Source organism: Dioscorea cayenensis, chromosome 5, assembly GCF_009730915.1.
Source record: "Dioscorea cayenensis subsp. rotundata cultivar TDr96_F1 chromosome 5, TDr96_F1_v2_PseudoChromosome.rev07_lg8_w22 25.fasta, whole genome shotgun sequence".
Classification (NCBI taxonomy): domain Eukaryota; kingdom Viridiplantae; phylum Streptophyta; class Magnoliopsida; order Dioscoreales; family Dioscoreaceae; genus Dioscorea; species Dioscorea cayenensis.
In genome coordinates, this window is record NC_052475.1 from 28,788,756 (window position 1) to 28,809,725 (window position 20,970).

At 31.8% G+C, this 20,970-nt stretch overlaps 3 protein-coding genes and 1 pseudogene across 3 annotated transcripts; all 4 read right to left on the reverse strand.

Annotated features, from left to right (window-relative positions):
* Positions 1-2,471: 2,471 nt before the first annotated feature.
* LOC120261370 lies at positions 2,472-3,249 on the reverse strand. Its single transcript, XM_039269245.1, has one exon. It carries the CDS (start codon positions 3,202-3,204, stop codon positions 2,602-2,604), a length of 603 nt encoding a protein of 200 aa, XP_039125179.1. The 5' UTR covers positions 3,205-3,249; the 3' UTR covers positions 2,472-2,601.
* A 3,062-nt stretch (positions 3,250-6,311) lies between these two features.
* Positions 6,312-7,799, reverse strand: LOC120261369 (homeobox-leucine zipper protein HOX21-like). Its single transcript, XM_039269244.1, has 3 exons — positions 7,434-7,799; positions 6,914-7,290; positions 6,312-6,817 (listed from the first exon to the last, which is right to left on the reverse strand). The coding sequence occupies exons 1-3, from the start codon at positions 7,594-7,596 to the stop codon at positions 6,497-6,499; spliced, it is 861 nt and encodes a 286-aa protein (XP_039125178.1). The 5' UTR covers positions 7,597-7,799; the 3' UTR covers positions 6,312-6,496.
* A 5,406-nt stretch (positions 7,800-13,205) lies between these two features.
* LOC120262492 lies at positions 13,206-13,838 on the reverse strand (annotated as a pseudogene).
* A 3,653-nt stretch (positions 13,839-17,491) lies between these two features.
* LOC120259832 (peptidyl-prolyl cis-trans isomerase CYP23) lies at positions 17,492-20,970 on the reverse strand. The gene is made up of 7 exons (XM_039267278.1): positions 20,683-20,970; positions 20,081-20,194; positions 19,832-19,980; positions 18,620-18,692; positions 18,440-18,529; positions 18,220-18,259; positions 17,492-17,816 (listed from the first exon to the last, which is right to left on the reverse strand). The coding sequence occupies exons 1-7, from the start codon at positions 20,854-20,856 to the stop codon at positions 17,788-17,790; spliced, it is 669 nt and encodes a 222-aa protein (XP_039123212.1). The 5' UTR covers positions 20,857-20,970; the 3' UTR covers positions 17,492-17,787.

The following is a 20,970-nucleotide window of genomic DNA, read 5'->3' on the forward strand; positions in this document are numbered from 1 at the left end:
ACTCAAAGAGTAGCTTCCAAGTTTTACTGAACAAATTCAAGTATTTGCAGAGTTTCCATGTACCAGACTTGGAATTTACATAGAACTTGTGCTACTTCATGAGAACCACCGACCAAGGTGGACTTGTTCTGCAATTGCCTCAAAACACGAAACATGTTCTCACAAGTTCCATGCTTTCATAAATTTAGAATAGTATTTTCAGTTCAGGATCATACTTCAAGCATTGGACGGTCAAATTGCGTAAACGTATTCAGATACAACACTCAGGTAAAAAAAAACACCAATTATGAGAATATGTTTCATCAGAAAGATACACATTCAGCAGTTTACATCCCGGCAATATGGATATATGTGTAAGCAGCTTTTTTACTTTGACAAGCCATAAAACATAAGGTAATGGATTTCCTTTTTCTCAATTATTCTATAAATTCACTGAATTTCATCTATTTTTGTCAATGATTCCAGCAATCACATCCTTACTAGTCTACAAAGGCTGCCTGTTTGCTTTTCTGCTTTGACCTTTGATTATGACATCAATTAAGGTCAATATTAAAATTAATGTTAACTGAAGAGATTCCTTGGAAGAAAGAAGGGAGGTAAAGAAATAAGGTACTTGTTTAGCAAAAGTCAGTGCATTGTTTATTTTTTGTTTTGATCAAACCTTATCATTTGGAAATTGAGAGAAATATATTTTAAGAAAAACTGTTGGATTCAATCAAACCTTATCTCAAGGTGGCCATACAAACATGTGGAGAATTTTCAAGCCAAGGCAAACAACAAAATCATATGAGTGTTAATCCTGATTCAATCATACTACCATGAAGTCATACAATTTAATGCATCAAGAGACAATCAAGGATTTCTCAGATCAAGAGTATGACAGGATCCTAATTCACTAGAGTTCTGTAAATTCAGTAGAGAGTTCTGTAAATTATGAGCAATGTGATAAAAAGTATGCAAAAGTGACACAAGAATAACTTTTGAAACAGGCAGCCCAATTATTGAATCTTCTTTTTTGAACTTGGTAAATCATCAAGATAATCATTTGATAGTGGTACAGGATTTCATCTGGAATTTTTTAATAATGCAATTAGATTTGTTCAGCTAACTAGGCCATTTTCAAATGTCACTGGAATGAATTTAATTAAATTTGACTGCAAGTTGAAAAAGCAAATGGCATTTAAATACAGTCACACTCTTTTATGCTTCCTACTTTCTGTAGCCTGTTATACAAACAAATACATATCAACTTTTGAGGAGTAAATTGACAATTCAGAAGGAATTGTAGTCTGAGAATTGAAAATGATAAATCAACCATCTATTTCCGCATTTACCTTTATATATTACAGCCAACTGAAGAAAATAAGAGCATTGAATACAATACAAATATTATAAGTAATAATAAAATAAAAGAGGTTGAAATTTTAGTCCAAAATTAAGTTTTTGTTTAACTTTTTGGATGACACTTCACCTAACTTTGAAATTAAATATGATAAGAATTATTTATATTACTTAAGATAGTTTAGAATTCAGTTGTCCATTTCACAATGGATCAGGCTAGAACCTCAGCAGACTCCTGTTGGGAAGACATTGCAGTCATTTTCTTTGTTATTTTCTTTCATTCTATCTGACAATGATCATGCTTGCAATTTAAGAGAACAATATAGAAGCATCATCATATACTTTAAGATATAGTAATATATATATATATATATATAGATTTAATATGCCAATGCAAAGAATGATAAATAATATGTAAGTTGTCAAAATGGCTTATGCATTGGTATCACATCATGAACATAACCATGTGGCAAACACACAAAGAACAGGATCTTCAAAACAAATTAAGTATAATTTATGTAAGACCATAAGCAAGATTTCATCAGGAACTCACCAAAAAAATACTGAATAAAAAAAAAAATCTCCAATATAAGAATGTAGCTGTGAGCTGACATTAAAAAAGAATAAAAACTGCCATGAAAAGGTTTACAATTGAAGCAGCACAAGAAAAACACAGAGACCATAAAAGAACTCTTGCCATTCCAAAGAATTGGCAAGATGAATTAGGTGAGATGAAAAGGCACTCAACCTAAACCTCCAATATATTTATTAAAAAAAAAGTTATTTTCCATACATAGATGACAAGAAGCACAAGAAAACAATTTTACAGGATTCCACTTTCGCATCTGTGCTTCTACATCCACTCCAATATGACTTTGCATATGCATCATTATACATAAAATATCCAAATACCATAATGTGATGAAGCTAAATGAATTAAATCATATCCCCAAATATTAAGAGTTTTTTTTTGCTTTTCCTATCAACTATCTTCCACTGCATTCTCCCATGCATTCGATTTCCATTTAGCATCAATCTCCAAGTGAAATTAATTAGTCAAGCCACAATAAATTTCACATTGGCATCACATTTCATGTCCATTTCAATCAAAACACTCCACAAAACATTCATTTTCACAGAAATTAATCCAACAACTTTACAAATTCATTAATTCAATATAGCATAACTCATTCAATTTGTGAAACAAAGAAGTAATAGACAATATATATACCTTCAATTCACAGAATTTTTTAAGGAAAATCAGAACCCTCTTGGGTCAGTGCCAGTGCCAGTGCCACTGCTCCTGCTGTCCTCCACGTTCTTCACATTGCCACTCATTGACACACAATACTCTGCAACCTCTCTGAACTTGGGAACGCTCCTCAAATCCACCTTAGTCCCATCCTTCAGAGTGATCACAACATCCCCCCACTCCCCAATAAATCTCGGCACCACTTTCACATCCGTAATCGATTCGTACCCAAAATCACTCCGGTCTTGGCCAGTGAGCCCTGATATCACCGTCACTCGCAAGTTAGTGAACCGGTAGCGGAGATAGAAGGCTCGGAAGACAGCGGCGAGGGTGAGGGGGAGCCAGAGCAGAGTGAATCCAAGAAGGAGGTTGGCGAGGAGGTCTCCATAGTGCGCACCGCCATCGAAGAACACGCGCTCCTCTCCGGCGCTGGGGACGAAGCCGCGGCGGGCAGAGGGAGAGGAGACGAAGAGCTTGGTGGTGGGGCGGTGCAAAGTTGGGAACTTTGAGAAGGGTTTGGGGAGTTGGTAAGGTTTGGAGGTGGAGAAGAGAAGAATGGTGGCGCCGGCACCGACGGTGACTGCGGCGGCGGCGGCGGCGGTGGAGGCCATTGGAGATGGGATTTGCCGCGCTTATCCGATGATAGTTGGAATTTTGGCTAGGAATGAGTGGATGAGGAGAGGAATGACGTGGCGCATTTCAGGACATCAGAGCCGTTAAATTACTATCAGATTCGTGAGAGAGCTCCGATTCTGTTTAGCTGCCTCGTGATTAGATTTTGTTCCCGGTTTTTTTGGGGGGAATAATGGCATACTAATATAACTAACTCCTCATAAATTTGTTTAATTATATGAAAATTTCAGATCTGATTACAAATAATAATAATAAAATGTTAGAATATATTTGATTTTTTTTTCCATTTTATTGATTTTGTTTTTTTTTATTTGATATGTTGCAATTTCTAAATTCAGCTTGATACGGACTATACTAACTATGAAGTTTGGCAAGAAATAATGTAAATAAATTATTCTATAATTAATTAGTTTTTAAAATTAAATTCACTTTGCAACGATACTACTTAAAACATGAAATATATATATATATATATAATTTATCAAATTTTTGAGGAATTTTAAAAATAAAATTAAAGAGAAAAATAAAACATCCGACCAACAATTCTTTGGTCTATTGACATGGAGTTCCCCATATAAAGTGTTTATCATGCTGAAGATACGGATTCAAATCTTAACTCATACAGGTTATGTAGTGCATATGGCTTATCCACATTTGTTTAAATAAATAAATAAATAAAACACCAACAGAGTTTTTTTAAAATTAATATATTATAGAAATATTTTTAATTATATATTCGGCGTATTGGACGTTTGATGTATGTGCGTCACAAACCAAATTTTCACGAGTCAACATAAAAATAAGTCAAAACTATTAATTACTATTTACCGTGTAGGGTCAAAACCACTAATAAATCTGTGTGAAACGCAAAGCCCCTCATTCAATTAACAGGTTGGATTACACGAGCTTAAAAAAATATTCAAGTCAAGCCTTGTTTTAGATTTCGAATCCATATTTCCACACAACCAATTAGAAATCCTAATATGAACATAAATAAACAGCCTATCCATGAAATGCATGCCATCAAATATATAGTTGGCAACACATGCAAATTAATCACCATATCCTCTATTTAAATTATATATATATATATATATATAATTCATCACTTTCTCATTAGCAAAATAGATGGATTATTAATTTATTATAGTATTATATCAATGCTGACTTTAAACTAGTATTCATGTGCTTAGGTATCTTCGTATGACTTAATTTTCATATATTAATCTTGTCCCATTCATAGGCCATAGCAAGTTGTTTTCTAAATCCCTACTATATATATATATATATATATATGCCTATATTACTACTAAGAGATTAATTTGGTGACATCTATATATACATGATAATTCCCCTTATCATATTCTCATATGATCACCATGTTGGTGGACACTTTATAAGTTTTTTATTAGGGAATCTAGCATGGCCTCCTCTATCTATATATTACTGCTTGTCATCATAAATAAATTACTATATTGTAGAGAAAGAGAGACACAGATTGTTTTATTGTCTCTCATCAAAGTTTTGTAGTTATATGAAGTGCATGCCCGGATGATCAATGAAAGTGTTTCCATGTAATTAGTTTCTCATGTATATTTATGCATGTTATATACAAGCCAGTAATCAAACATCTCATTGTAAATTTAGAAATATCTATCCAATTCCATATATATATCCATCCAAATCTATCTAGGTAGCCAATGATCACACTGTACTATATATGCCGAAGGCCTCCACCATATAAAGCCTGAATTTAATTAGGCGAAATTAATTATTATCATATAAACTTTGTGTACTAATCATATCCAAATTTCATAGCTTAATTATAAGGAATACACATAAGTCTTGCCAACCCATATGATCAAGTGGACTCAAAAGAACAGCTCTACCAAGCTTAATATCATAACAAAAATGAACCATAAAAAATTTAATTTTTTTTTTCAATTAATTAATCAATGGTCGATAAGCGAGAAGCGATGATGGATCGATAATCGGTCTGTTAATAATTGTGTCAGTGATCAGTGACATGCCACTAGATCAAGCAATTAAAGACAACGGCAACACTGTGCTTATATAACAAAAGGATCACAATGTTCACATGCAATGCCAGAAGCAATGGAACAGTATATCACTGCCATGAGATGACAATTTGCCACCATACATTGATAACATATATACTGAATTATTGCAGCAGAGCCCTTCGAATACCGCCTTTTTGATCTTTTCGGCACTCCGCAGAGAATATGAGGATGTAGTAGTCTTCTCTCTCACTTCACTGCCATTTTTGTTTTAAAGGATCACAACAAGATAGAGGTTTACAGGACACTGTGCAAGGAGTGGGAGAGAAAGCCAAGTCCATTAGTTGCTGTCAAAGTCCTCCATTATTTTGTGGAATCCTAAGTTTACAGGAATATTTACTTTCTCAAGTATATATTTCAATACCATATATATATATATATATACATATGTCATAAATACAACTATATATATAAGGGCTCTTAAGGGTTCTTCAATAGAGAAGATAATATATGTGTATATAACAAGATTATGCATGAAAGATCACAGTATTAGTTACCATGAATTAATAATGTACTACGTGAAAAATGATATATATATATATATATATAGGAAGCATATCATGTATGAAATGGCAGGAATAGAGAATGGTCATGGAGACAAGGTCACAAGGGCAATGTGTGTTTATATATATATATATTAGTGTATGTGTATATGTTTTTTTTTTAGGGTTTCTGAGGCCTTGTGTGACCCACCCATTCTCTGAATCCATGGGGAAGGCACAAGGGCATGTTCTCCCATGAGCTGTATTCTGCCACACCCTTTTTCTGTACACATGGACTTTTGCATGCCTTCCAAACATATCTTTAGAAACAATATCGTTTCATCTTTATTATTTCTATATTAATTTTAATTAGGGTTTGCTAATGATCTGTGAAACCCCTTGATAAATTTTTTTTTTTTTTTTCCAATCTTTGGTTGATAAATTATATATATATAGACCATTGAAAATTAATCAGCAGAACTTGTAACAACTGATCAAAAAGGATACAAATCTTTATATAATTAATATGTCCTTTATTTCATTAATCACGCAAAGAACCAGAAACATACTAACAAAAATCTATATATACTTTACCCTAGTATATAAAAGATTTTATCATTAATTTTATCTCTACGACTCAAGACATATCATGTAATTTTCCTTTTCTTTTATCGTCTTCGATCGTCTAATATAACGGTGTACATAATGTATCAATGGAAATTATGATGCTCTGACCATGGCCAGATGGCTGCAGATTGATCATCTATGCTGCAGAAAATGTTGCAGAAATTGTCGTCCGGTGTGCCGTGTTCAATCTTCATTGGAGGAAAGTTAAGCTCATGAGTTCTTGAATTCCCAACTGGTCTACCAATGGCTGAGAACAAAGGCCTGGCATGTTGAATTGCTGATGTTCTTGAGATGTCTAATTTTATATCTGAACTATTCTCACTTCTATTACTGCATGACCCTTCTGTTTCTTTATTCAGATTGATTGGCTCTGATGCTTCTCTTGTTCCTCTTAAAGCCAATATCTTGCAATATATATACATATAAATTAAACAATGAAATCAACCATATTGTACATAATTATTAATTCAATGCATGCATGGTTAATTAAATTAAATTACCTCAGCTTGGAGCTTCTTATTGTGAGCTTGAAGAGCATCATTCTCAGACCTCAAAGACTCAAACTGTCTCTTAAGAACACCAAAGTCTTTCTCAAGTTGTTTGGTTTTCCACCTTGCTCTCCTGTTCTGGAACCAGATGGCAATCTGTCTTGGTTGAAGGCCAAGAGCTCTGGCTAGTTGCATCTTCCTCTCCGGCTCGAGTTTGTTCCCAAGCTCAAAGTTCTTCTCTAAAGTCCTCACTTGCTCCATGTTCAACCTCCTTTTCTTCTCCCCGGCATGTGAACAATCGTCAGAAAATTCATCATCTCCGGTCATCTCTTCACATGGCTCCCTCCCACAGAATGACATGGATCTCTTACTCAACATTGTTGCCATCCCTATATATATATATATATATATATTACAATTTACAACCAATATATATATATAAGTAATGAACTTTTCAAGATCACAATGATCATGATAATATTATAATTTTATATGTATGTATAACAATTAACAAGAAAGATGATTACATTACCTCTGAGATCTTGGGTGTTGGTGGGGAGGAAAGGAGAGAGAGTGGAAGGAAGAGGTTGATGTTGGTGTTCATTTTCAGTGGGGGGCTGCATTTGGAGGATGAAGTTGGGAGGGAAGAAGGAAGAGGACATGCCATTGCATGCCATTTGGTGGTCTAGTGACATGGAGCTAGCTAGCTAGCTAGTTAGCTAGCTCATCAAAGGATCAAGAGAAGTGATGATAGTGATGATGAGGATGATGGTGAGCTTTCATGAAGAGGACATCTAATGGTGATGTGGAGAAAGAGAAAGGAGAAGGGTGAGGGATTTGATGGAATGGAGGAGATGGTGAGAGGATGAGGAGGAGGAGTACTATTTGAAATTTCTCTTGAGTTTCCATAACCTTATAATAAAATTTATGAGGATCTATATATAATACAATAAATAAAAATAAAATAAATAAATAAAGAGATCAAATTCAAAACATAAGAACAACAAGTCTAGATGAGTGCATGTGACTTTGTTAAATGGAAATTTGGATGGTTTTAACTTTTAAGCAAACCTTAGCTAGCTAGTTGATCTTATAGCCTTGTTGAATTAACTATATTGAATGGTTGGTACTTAGGACAAGCATGTATGTATGTGTACTCCATTCTAAGCATTTGTATTGTGTACAATTGTACAAAACAATTTAAAAAAGAAGAAGAAGAAGAAGAAGAAGAAGAAGAAGAAGGAGAAGGATCCATAGTGATGCCTTTAATTTGAGCATTAATTAGGGAATGATTTAATTAATTATCTGATAACACTATTTTTTATTTATTCTTTGATTAATCATAATTATCTCTTATTGTAATTAATCAACTAATTAATATCATTGTCATAATGTTAAATGGATCTCCTAAAAGGAAGGGAGGTGGGATCCTCATCCCATGTTCTCCATGTTGTTTCCTTTCATTTGGAATAGAGAAGTTGGCCATTTCCATTTCCATTTTCTTCTTCAATATTAGTCAATATTTAATTATATATAAAATAAATCAATGCTAAGTGGATTTCTTTTGTTTGTTTATTTATTTATTAAATTTGATTGATTGAAAAGAAGAGAAAAGAAAGGAAAATGAGTTGGCTTGAAATAGGATATATGGGAAATATGAACATAAGAAAATGGGGGTGTTGAAAAGAAGAGAGGAAGGGGAGGAATCTTAGGGAAGTGATGGGTCCTATGACTTGCAGGTCTTGCTACCTAACTCACATACAGCTAATCGTGGATCAGTTTTTCATGTCAAAAATATAACCCTAACCCTAATCCTAACCCTAACCCACTTTTTGTCTCCGTCCTCATGTCAAGATTAATTATTAATATTTAATATTTAATTGAAATATTTATTTTAATTATATATATTTTAAAAAAATAAAAATTAGATAAATTAGGAATAAAACTTTCCCTTACATACATTAGATAGCCCAATGGTATGACACCAAAGTGTAAAAAAAAGATGTCATGAGTTTAAATCCCTCCCTTAATAATACTATTCGCTATACTGTTTATACACTGTTCATCCAGAATTCTTATATTATTCTTGTACTGTACATACACTGTACACCCGAGCTCCAGTACTGTTAGGTAATGATTATATTCATAAAAAAAAAATATATTTATCACCTATTATTTAAACAATAAAATAAAATAAAACTTTCCCTTCAACCAATGATCCTTTGGGTTGAATATAAATGAAACTTGTGCAAGATATGAGATGTTTCATTTAAGATGAAGTTCAAACATAATTAAATGGAGTTTTTCTCATGATTTAGAATTTAAATCTATAATAATGTTTTTTTAATTATTATTGCATGATTTATAAATAACTAAAAACATTACAATTTTGTGGTCATCCGGTGAGTACATAAGAATGTGTGAGTACTTTTAGCTTGCTAGAGCGTGGACCCTGCCTCAAATATGGCCATTCATCAGTGCCTTCTTTGTTTCTTTCTATAGATTTTTATGTACTTTACTTGTCATCCATTCCGTTAATGTTGTAATATTTCATTGATCATTAAACAAAACATTAATTCACTTGCATCATATATGTTAGAATTTGTAACTCGAATTTTTTTTACTTGATGCCAAAAAAACACTTGTGACATAATTTATACCCAAAAAATATTTTGAAGATCAGTGTCATATGGTTTAGATATGTTTAGAGAATTTAAGCAATGTGACCACTCCGTCAAACAACATATTACATTGAATCCATGTCAATTTATTTATTTATTTATTTTTTTAACGAATGTGGGACAAGTTATGTCTAAGGCATATATAGACAAAGAGTTAATATCTCATTCCGCATATATCCTCCCCTATGCAAGTTGAGATTTGAGTGTCTATGCAAGGGATCTGGTGCCTATCGACAAAGAGGTCATTGACCAAATGAATCCAACTTATAATCAACATAAGACCTATTTAAGCATATTTTAGAATTTTTATAATAATGAAATACTTTATTATTGGACTCAATTTTCAATATATAGTTGAATCATTTTCTCCTTCTACTTATGAGTTTTCTTGAGTTTTCCAAAAAAACAAAGTGTATGTTATTATTATTATTATTATTATTATTTATTTCCGTATTCACACACAAACACGCACATTATGAAAATCTTAGTTGATTAAGCACTTGATCTTAAAATTTTAACATGTTTAAACTCAATTCATTCAGAATCTTGTCTAGTTTGGTACCCGTAACTACTTCATACTTCCAAATTCTTGTGTTTAGATTAAGCTTGAATTTAGCTGGATGTTGTTTGTATCTAATTCTACATAGCTGATTAAATGATTAAATTAAACATTTTCAGACAATAAGAAACATCCATTCCTTTTCAATTAAACCATTTTATTTTAAATGAATTAAGAGCTATTTTCCCCAATTTTCATAAAATAACCAGATACTAAGTAGCTTGAAGTCAATTGCCAATTGATTGACACCAATTATTTAATTTAGATAAAATTTGAATTTTTTTCTAATTATTTTGTATTATTTTCGAAAAATATTTTTGAGTTTCAGAAGGGTAAAGCTACTAGAGACAAGAAGCTAATATATTTATATATATATATATATATAATTTGATATGTTATTTTGTTAATTATTTAATTTGATAATTGGGACCAATTTGACTTTTTTTCAATTATTTTTTATTATTTTAAAAAATTGAATTTTGGAAGAGTAAAGTTACAAGTGTCAAGAAGCTTAGATATGTGTGTGTGTGTATATATATATATTGTATATATAATTTGATATGTATTTTGAATATTATAAATGGATGTATTCGGCAACAATGATACTATAGCAGGAGGTATTACTGTAGCATCCTTCCAGATAACACTGCCAGCAATGTTACTATTTCACTCACCATTGTATTTTTGACCGTTGAATTAAATCAATTCTAACTGTCCATTCAAATCCTAAATGCCTATAAATTCTAAGATATAAAGGAAAATAAGAGATAGATAAGAGAAAGGAAGAAGAAGAAGTAAATTATTAAGGTATTTGATAAATATTTTAGCTTTTATTATTATTTTTATATTTATAATATATTCATAAAAATATATATATATATATTGATGAATTATTAGTTGCTTGCACAATATTGATATGTTATTTTTGTCCTTTTATAATATTCATATTTTGGAGGTAATCAGGAGAGATATCTAATATGTTTATTTATTTATTTACTGTTTTAGTAGTTAGAATCAAATCATTTTTCAAACATATATATAAAGCCATCTCATTTAAATGTGCTAGGATAGTTGGTGTACCGTCTTCTCCCAAATATTGAGCCCAAATTGGTCCTAAATTAATCATCTAACAAGCTTAGACCCCAATAAATATTTAGATGGTATTTAAAACAAAGACATGAATCCCTATGCTAGTAAAATATCTAGATAGATTAGAGATTAAAACCTTATAATTAAAAAACAATGAATTAATGAAATCATGATAAATTTAATGATTAATAATGACTCGAGAGTATAATTATTTGTGTACATATCTTGTTTTACTCTTTAGCTTCTAAAGATGAATTACATGTTTTTAATTCTCAAGAATCAAAGTATTTTAATTTTTTTTTTGAATAATAGGTGATAAGCGGCTTTTTTTTATAAATATAAACAATATTGTACTGAAACTCGGGTGTACAATATATATACAGTACAAAAATAATATAAAAATTCCTGGGTAAATAGTATATGATGTACAGTATAATGAACAGTACTATTAGGGTAGGGATTTGAACTCATGACCTCTCTTTTTACACTTTGGTGTTATACCATTAGGCTATCCAATGTATGTGACTATTTTAAATCTTACCCGATTTTCATAAGTGACCATCTTAAAAATAGGACTCATAAGCTCAACCAAAACATTAAGTTTGAACCCAAATGATAATGGGCCAGATACCAATTAAGTATTAAATAGTACTATGTAATGCTTTTTAACTAATTTCTAATTAGTTTTCCGAAGGTATTGAAATTAATTCATTTTTCTCATTTGGGAAAACTCTATATTCAATAACTTATTGGAAATATGTGATCTAGCTAGAGCGTCATTCTATTATTTTGAAAATTAATATTTTAAATAGAAAGAAAATTTTAATTTGAATATTTTTTTCCCTTTCTTATGTATTTGTGTGCATGATTATTTAGAATTTTGGAAATAAAGGGACCATTTTTTAGATTGTCAACTATTATTTGGAGAGGAATACAAAGAACCAAAATGAAAATACAGTTAAATGTGGTGTAACATTATAAGCATTGAAATTATATAAACACATCACTACAAACAAGTATTTTATCAGCAAGAAGCATTGCTAACAATGTATAAAAGAATTTAACCAAACAAGTAATACTGTAATAATTAATTAAATTTATTGTTATAAAGCTTTATAATGTACTTGCAATTCAGAACTTCTCATAAAATATGAAGATATATCTTGATAAATGTGCTGAGGCAAAAACAATGGTGCAAGTTCCTAGTTCAATTGTCCTTCTTTACACATACACACACACACACACACACACACACACACACACACACACACATATATATATATCTCCATCTTTTACCTTGCCTTAATAAACGACTCTCCAATGGTTTGAACTTTGAAGATATTTAATTTCTTCATTTTGATTTTATATTAAAACTTCAAAAGCCTATTAATCCGGCACACTGCTCGTCTCTTTGACATATTCTTTCTATCCCTATTTTATATTTTATTTTATTTTTTATTTATATAACATTATTGAAAGAAGAAACATTGAAAAGAGGAGCGGAGACCCACTAAAGATTCGAGGGATGTGCATGAGCGATTGGAGCAACATGAGGGACGAGGGCTAGCTCACGCATGTCTTTGAAACCACTCATACACAATCACTATTCATAAAGAAAAAACATCTTGTTGTCGATATATATAATATATATATATCAAGAAAGTAGTAGTGACCTTGTTTTTGCTCTGATTAACATTAATTAAAAGCAAACAACACAAACTTTTTTGCAAGCCCAAACCATGCGCATCAATTCCCAAGAGATCAATGCCCACTAAATAAGAGATCAAAACCATAAACTTAATTTAATTAGCTCATAGATGCAAAACTGATGAAACGCTTTAATTCATGTAATTAATATATATAGCTAGAGCACAGTGGACACTCTTATTCTACATATATATAGTAAATAATAACCAGTAGACTACAAACCATCTACTTGCATGCGTCCAACTACAACACACAGAATATTAATGAAACAAGAGAAATAATTAATTAATGATAATCTTGATATAATTATTATATAAATAATTAATCTCATCACATGAGCATGCTTCTGATAATGGCTGCTTGAGCACTGCTCATGTTTGTATCAGAGAGAAGCTCAGAGAGCCTCTCACTGAGATCATCCACCTCCCTATGCAAGCTTCTTATATAGTTGCAAGTTTCTTGCAAAACCCTAGCTGATGATGCCTGCACCAATTAATGAGCCAAAACCCTAGTTAATTATATATAACTTGCTATATATTTTTTCAGTACTAAAACTAAGTTGAAGAAAGATTAACCATATACATATACATACATACATATATATATATATATATATATAGTATTAATTAAAACTAAGTTGAAGAAAAGACTAACCCTATTTCCACCATGAATGTGAGCTCCATATATATATATATATATATATAGTACTAAAACTAAGTTGAAAAGAAAGACGAACCCTATTTCCATTCTGAATATGAGCTCCATGCAGGAGTAGGGATTGCAACTTTGAGACTAATTAGTCAGTGATCTGATCATTGGTCATCCTCGATGAGCTTATCGTCTGCCTTGATCTTGTTCTTCTGCTGCTAGACATCTTCTCTTGTTTGGCGTTTGATTAATTGATTGAGTTTTAAGCTATATATGAGAAGTTATATATATATATATATATGAAGAAGAAGAAGAAGGAGGAGGAGACTAGTTGCCAAGACAAAGTGTGAGTAAATGTAATGTCTTGTAAGAAAAGAACAAGTGAGGAAGATGGAGTTGGAGCAATTAATGAAGAAGAAGAAAAGTTAGACTAGTATTTATGTTGAGAAGAAGAAGACATGCACAAATATAATTAAGCATGTGTCTAGTATCCAAGGATCATAGCAAAAAGGAGGAGTTAAGTGATAGAAATTAGGGATGGAACACTAGAGCTAAATTAAATAGAGACAGAAGATGAACAACAATAATATTATTGGAGATATTAATGCACAAGTTAAATGAGAGACAGCAAACGCATGGGATATATTGAAGATATGGAGTGGTAAGGGCAAGCCATGATTTTTATAAATAGAGGAGATTGATCAGGAGAGCATGATTAATATTTATAACCATGGTTAGGGTTTTGGCTATAAAAAATTTAACTCAGGTTTGAAAGTTAGTGGGGTCCAAGTTGGTCAACAGCGCTTGTCAGCGTTTGACACACCATGTTAGAGTTGAGACATGCTACGTGCTTTTAAATATCATTTAATTCTTTCAGTACTAGGAGTTTTCACCCTTGTAAATCATGTTTTTTTTTTTTGGCATCTTTAGTTGTAAAAAGTACTGTACAATTTTACTAAATGAATCTTACCATGCACGTATGAAAAATAAAACATACTTTGATACATGAGATTAAAATTCCAAACACTATATTTATGCATTTATTTAAGTTTCTATTATTCCAGGAGTTCCTCTTGAAAAAAAGAAAGAAAGAAAGTAATACTAATTCACATAAAAATATTAATATTATGTTTTTTTTTTTCTCTACTTGCTTTCAATATTACAGTATAATGCAAAACATACTTTAATGGGAAGTATTCAAATAGGGACTTTTTTTTTTAAAAAAAAAAAAGATGATTAGATTAAAAGTTTTTCAGAAGCTATACATATGATTATATATAATCGTTGTTTTAAAGGATTTAGAAGTAATCACAACTTTTATTATCTATATACGTAAATTTTGTTTGTGTGTATGTGTGTGTGTATTATATATATATATATATATAATTTCGAACAATGCTTTGAATTTGAAAAGCTATGAAAAAAAATAAAGTAATATTTGAAAATAAAAGTAAAAATATTGATATGATTATTTAGGGATGAGGCCTAGGAAACCCAAGGAAATGTTTAGCACGAAATTAAGAGAATGCACGCATTGACCCATAAAACATTTTAAACTTCCACCTAGCCCCGCGTTTGCCAACGCTTCATTTTTTTTATTTTTTATTTAGAGATGCAAATTAATATTTTTGTGATTATGTAATTTTTTTTAATTATTTTTTACTTACTAATTCTTTTAACTCACCATGTCTCAAGTTCAAGTCTAGACACATTAATCATAACAGGTCTTCAGTTGTGTTTACGGGTTTGTTACATAAACCTTATATCACTAGGACACACAAGCTAAATGACCAACTCTTAGTCCATGCACACGCCCTTAATATATATAACACTCGTCGTTTTATTTTTGTAAAAAAATACTAAATCTAAACCAATCCAAACAAAATAGTTAGTTTTATAGATGATAGACATTTTAGTATGGTTGTTTCTTACGTGAACCAAACCTCTAACCCTTAGACCAATTCCATTGGTACAGTACTTGATATCTATATATATAATTTTTGGAAAATTATTATTATTTTGCTACTTTTTATTTTGGATTTTTTTTTTTAATGTCTGAAGGGAAATATTTAATAAATGACCGTGAGAATAAGAATGGGTTGTGTCACTTGTGCCAACATTTCCATCAATGATGACAAATTAAGTTCCATATCACGTGACGAGATTTGTGCTTATTCCAATGTTTTAATTAGGTTGAAATAGATTTGGGTTCAGGTTTGTAGAGTCAAACTCTATATTTTAATTTTAATTTTTTCTAAAAGCAAATTTATCCACTAAATATTTTGATTAAGAAAAAAATTCTAGAAGTTTAGAAAGAAGAGAACCATCAGATACAAGTGCCTCGTGCTAATTAAAAATAATAATAAAAAAAAATCACTCTTGCTAATTAATATTAATCCATGAGATTCTAAAATCAAACATTTAAATCACACCTAAAATTAGATAAATGGAAAAAAGAACCTTCTCATTATTACATACGACCGCATAACCCTTTTGACTCTTTCAAAGTCCTCTACAGGTACTTTGAAAATTTATTATTATTATTTTTTTAAATTAATTATTTTTATTTTTAAAAAATAGGATTCTATGTAATTTCAATGAACATGTGTGGCCTTCCAGACCAGCCTGCTGGCCGAGCAAACCCGCCGGAATAGACGGGGAGGATATAAAATGAAAAAATAATAATAATAAATTATATTAAAAACAAATTATTGAGTTTTGTAGGAAGCTACTAGAGCCTTTGAAATTTTAAAAGATTTTTTTAAATCCTTTACTAAAAAATATATTAACCCATATTAATTTTTCTTATTATAAAAACTTATGCTTATAGTAGCAATCTTTAACTCTACACACACGAAAGAGCACATTATATACGTCTTTAGATTTAAAATTTAAAAACATTACATTAACAGTTGGATTTTTAATTGACGGTTATAATAATTCATATACATGAAATAAACAGTACAGAACAGTTTAAAATAAAAAAACACTGAGAACCATTGGATTATGACATACTTAGAAAACATCATCTATATATATATATATATTATATAGGTACAAAGAACTAAATAAATCTGAGGCTAAATTAGGGGACAATATGGGAATCAGAAAGGGGATAAACAGCTCTAAATGAAGAATAAATAAAGCAAAATAATAGCATGGAGTGTTTCACGGGGCACATGAGCATGATCGGATGGACAACGTGGACCGTACCGTGACCCACGAGCTTCTAAAACTTAATTAATCATTCAATCTAATTGGATCTTCATACAAAACACAGACAGACCCTTAAGACTTAAATAATTATTTTTTAAAAAAATAAAGCAATAACAATAATACATAATAATAGTTCAGATGAGATCTCAAGGAAAAAAAAAATTAATACAATGATATTCCTTTGTATGATTCTCAAGCTCATGCTCTTAAGTACATAACCAGCAATAAAACAAGCACACCAGCAAAGCACACCACTACTACAAATGGAGAATCCTAGACACTATATATATATATATATATAAAAGAGTTTGGTTTAATATTGTAGCTTGGTCATTAAAAAATGGGTTTTAGAGATACATGAGCTCCCTGATTAAAGTATATCATAAGTTTAAGAACTTTAAGGAAAAAAGAGAATATATAACTAAGTATTTCACATAACTATAGATATTTAATAGACTAAACAGTTCAACACAAGAAGAACAAAATCTATATAAACTCTACTTTTCATGCATCAATGTAGTCAAAGTAAAAGTATGATTATCAAGATAGATTTTACTGTGAATAAGCATGGCAATAACTTTGGCATTGACCTGAGTTTCATATGATAATAATAACGCAAAATTCAACCATTCAACCTTTCTGTAATTTCTCTGGTTAAATTATATTTCCCTTTTAAAGGCTGATAATAGATTATATGAACAATATATTAAAATTAAAATTCATAACCACATACAGTGACAGGAAACACTCCTTTAAAAATAGAAGATCCAGAATATTCAAAACAAGATAATGAACATCAATTACTAGAGATTGACTGTATGCATTGGCACTGGTTAGGATTGTACCATCAAGTTATGATTCACAGAATTGGGTTTTCATTGAGACCGATGTGTTTCTGCTCCCTGGCGATGGAAATCCTCTATAAACTGGTACTGATCCTTTGCCCATTTTTTTATTTTGATGTAAGATACAAAAAGCCTTTCACTTCAAATAACCGCTTTCCTGTTTTCAGTATCTAACAGCACACAAAAGGAAAAGGAACCATATATATATTGAATAATGAGTAAACATTTCAGTAGAAAAACCTCTATGGTGCAAATGCAGTACAAGCAAGCCATTCTGTAGAAATTGTGTAATATACGTCCTAAACAACATAAAGAAAACAGGATAATTATGCATGTGATATTTTAGTCTATATAGTTTAAGAAAGTGAATGTTGGTGATTCCTGGATTGACCTCTGCATTCTAGAAAAACTATAGGAAAGCTCCATCTCGATTATTTCCCCATTCGGACAAAGCACAGGACATATCAGAGCATTAGGTACCCATATATCAAAGATTTTGAATAAATTTAAGTGATGCATGATAGATTACATGAGGTACAACATGGGATAAAAATATTGTTATCAGAGTCTCACCATAAAAGTATGTCGACTGTATGGTAATCCGCTCAATGGGCTGCAAGTGACAAGACAAGATTTAGCTTCCAACAAAGACAAATAAAATTGCACATGTTTGAGGTGTAAATTAAAACCAGGCAAAAGAAATTTTCAATTACTTATATACTTAGTAAGAGCCTTACCATTTGTCAGATATTTGAAGGCTATACTTATTTACTTGGAAACAGAGAAAACATACCATCACAAATATTCCTTCCTGACGAGTGGGAAGCTCCTCAAGCTTTCTCAATGTCTCATCTCCTTTTGTGACCTTCCCAAAAATGGCATACTGAAGCTCGTAATGATGGCAGGTCAGTCAAATGATCAGTATGAATTTCAGGAACAAGTTATAAAAGCTTCACGGTGACATCTAAAATACCTGGCCATCAAGGTGAGGCGCATCTCCTAGAAGGATTGAAAAGGAAGATGCAGCACTGTCTGGATCAGCGTACCTGCATGGAAGCTGAAAAAGTACAATGTCTAAATTTGGAACAAAAGGATTGAACAATAACAGATAGAATAATCATATGCACTTGTGCATAAAATGATAAACAGATAAACAGAAATCAAATCATCCACTAAGCAAACACCCTCAACTTCTGATACAAACATGCATGTTGTAACTGGCTCAGTAAATAATTCATATAGCACACATGAAATCAGTTGTAGAAACAACAATATTTCAGTTGGTCAGCATGCATTGTCTATAATGAACCCAAGAATCACTAGATAACATAACAGGGACGAAGAAGGTTGCAATAGCTATGCAGATAGAAAAGATTTGAAAAAAGATGGATCCATTTCAGGCGCAAGCAAAAAATAGTACAAGTTATTTTAATTTGAGGATTTCCACATATGATGAATTGATGATCATCACACATTTAAATAGAGAACTTCCATAGACAAAGGAACAAAAGTGGGAGGTAAAGCCCTTGTCAAGTGTCTGTGATCTTAACCATTAGGCTAGCCAGAAGCCAGACAATGATGATGAGTGACGCAGAAATTCTCTAAAGCATAAAAGTAACTCCAATCATTATCACCTATAGGAACTCATACTCATAAATAACACCTGCACAATGTTAACTATTAGTAATACAAAACACCATGAAACCTAAATGCACATTTTCAGATTTAAAATAATAAAACGCCAAGATTTTGCGAAGGAAAATGCAAAAGAGGTACGAAGTAGTTGAGACATTATAAAGATTAAAGGCTTCAAGCCTTAAATAGGTGTCCAGTCGAGGGGGAAAAAACTGAACAGTGAAACTAAATGTAGACAGAAACAAAGCATGCATGCCCAAAGGAGATGGATGGGTATGAATCTTATCTTGTCAAGCATATTTAACTTCCAATCAAGAACTTTAGCCATTACAAAGAAAGTCAGGAAAGCCTCAAACATTATCTGATTTTCAAAATTGATGCAAGAGTCCATTAAATAAATTTGAAAATCTATGAGGATAGCCAGGCACATCATGATTTTATAACAGAACTAAACCATGATAACAGAAAGATAATCTATAAACCTCAACAAACAGAAGCATATGAAATTGCCACACATAAAGATCCCAAAACGCAAGGAGGAAAGTACTACCTTCCCATTGAAAGTATTCCTCTTACATGTTTTACTTTGCTAAATTCACCCACAACAGTTTTCTCAGCTTCCTTTCGCTGCTCCTCATTCATAGGAGCAGTTCTGCCACCTACAACATCAGCAACTTGTGCAACAAAACCCTTGTCAACCTGAACCCAAATTACACCCATTTTATGTAATGTAAGTAGAACATCCACTAAATTGCTTGTCATGTGAACCATTAGATATACAGTCAGTCATAGTAATTACCCGAAAGAAGTGGTTTGTATTATAGCACCCAAGCCGAACAAGTTTGAAAATATGCTCCACAGTTTTGGGAGCAACATGAGGGTAAAACCCAAACTCAATGTCACCATACTTAGTCTGAGCAAGAAAAATACATGACCCATTAATGAAACACAATTCACTTATACTAATGCATCAGAGAAAGAAAGAAGCATTTGAACTCTCATGCGTTAAAAGAAACAAATCATAGAGGAGCTACTTCAATTATTCCATAGTCTGTGCCTTGACACTACATCAGCAACAAATTAATAAACACTACTTCAATAACAGTATCCACAGTAACCATTTCCAAAGTTGTTATCAATCCCATAATGCAAACCAAATACATAACTTGATAAACCCTAAATCTCCATACATTTCGCATGTCTTACACGTGCTAACTAATTGCTTCTCTTCTTTGACATAAAAATGCAGTCTTTACAGCAGACTAAAAGACGAATTTGAAAAATTACTCATTTTTCAGTTTGTATCATCCAAAGAAACAAATTTTAAAGCATGGACCTAAAAACAATGGGATATTAACCGAAAAAAAAATGAAGGAAAAAGCTGAGATCAGAGCAGAGGACCTGAAAGACAACGCGAGCGGATCCAAGCTCGGGATCCGACGAGGAGACGAGTTTGTTCTCCGACGAGGAGAGAGCTTGATCAGAAGAGCTAGATAGAAGAAGGAGGGTTACAGATACAGAGAGGAGGAAGAGAGCACCGGTGATGAGTCGCCGGATCGGAACCCTAGCCGCCATTGTCAACGTTCTGCGTGGCCACGAACTCCTCTTCCCGCTTCCTCGGGATTCGTGCTATATTCGTTGAGGGGGTTTTCTACAAAAACTTGCTTAATTATTTCGTATTTACAGAAA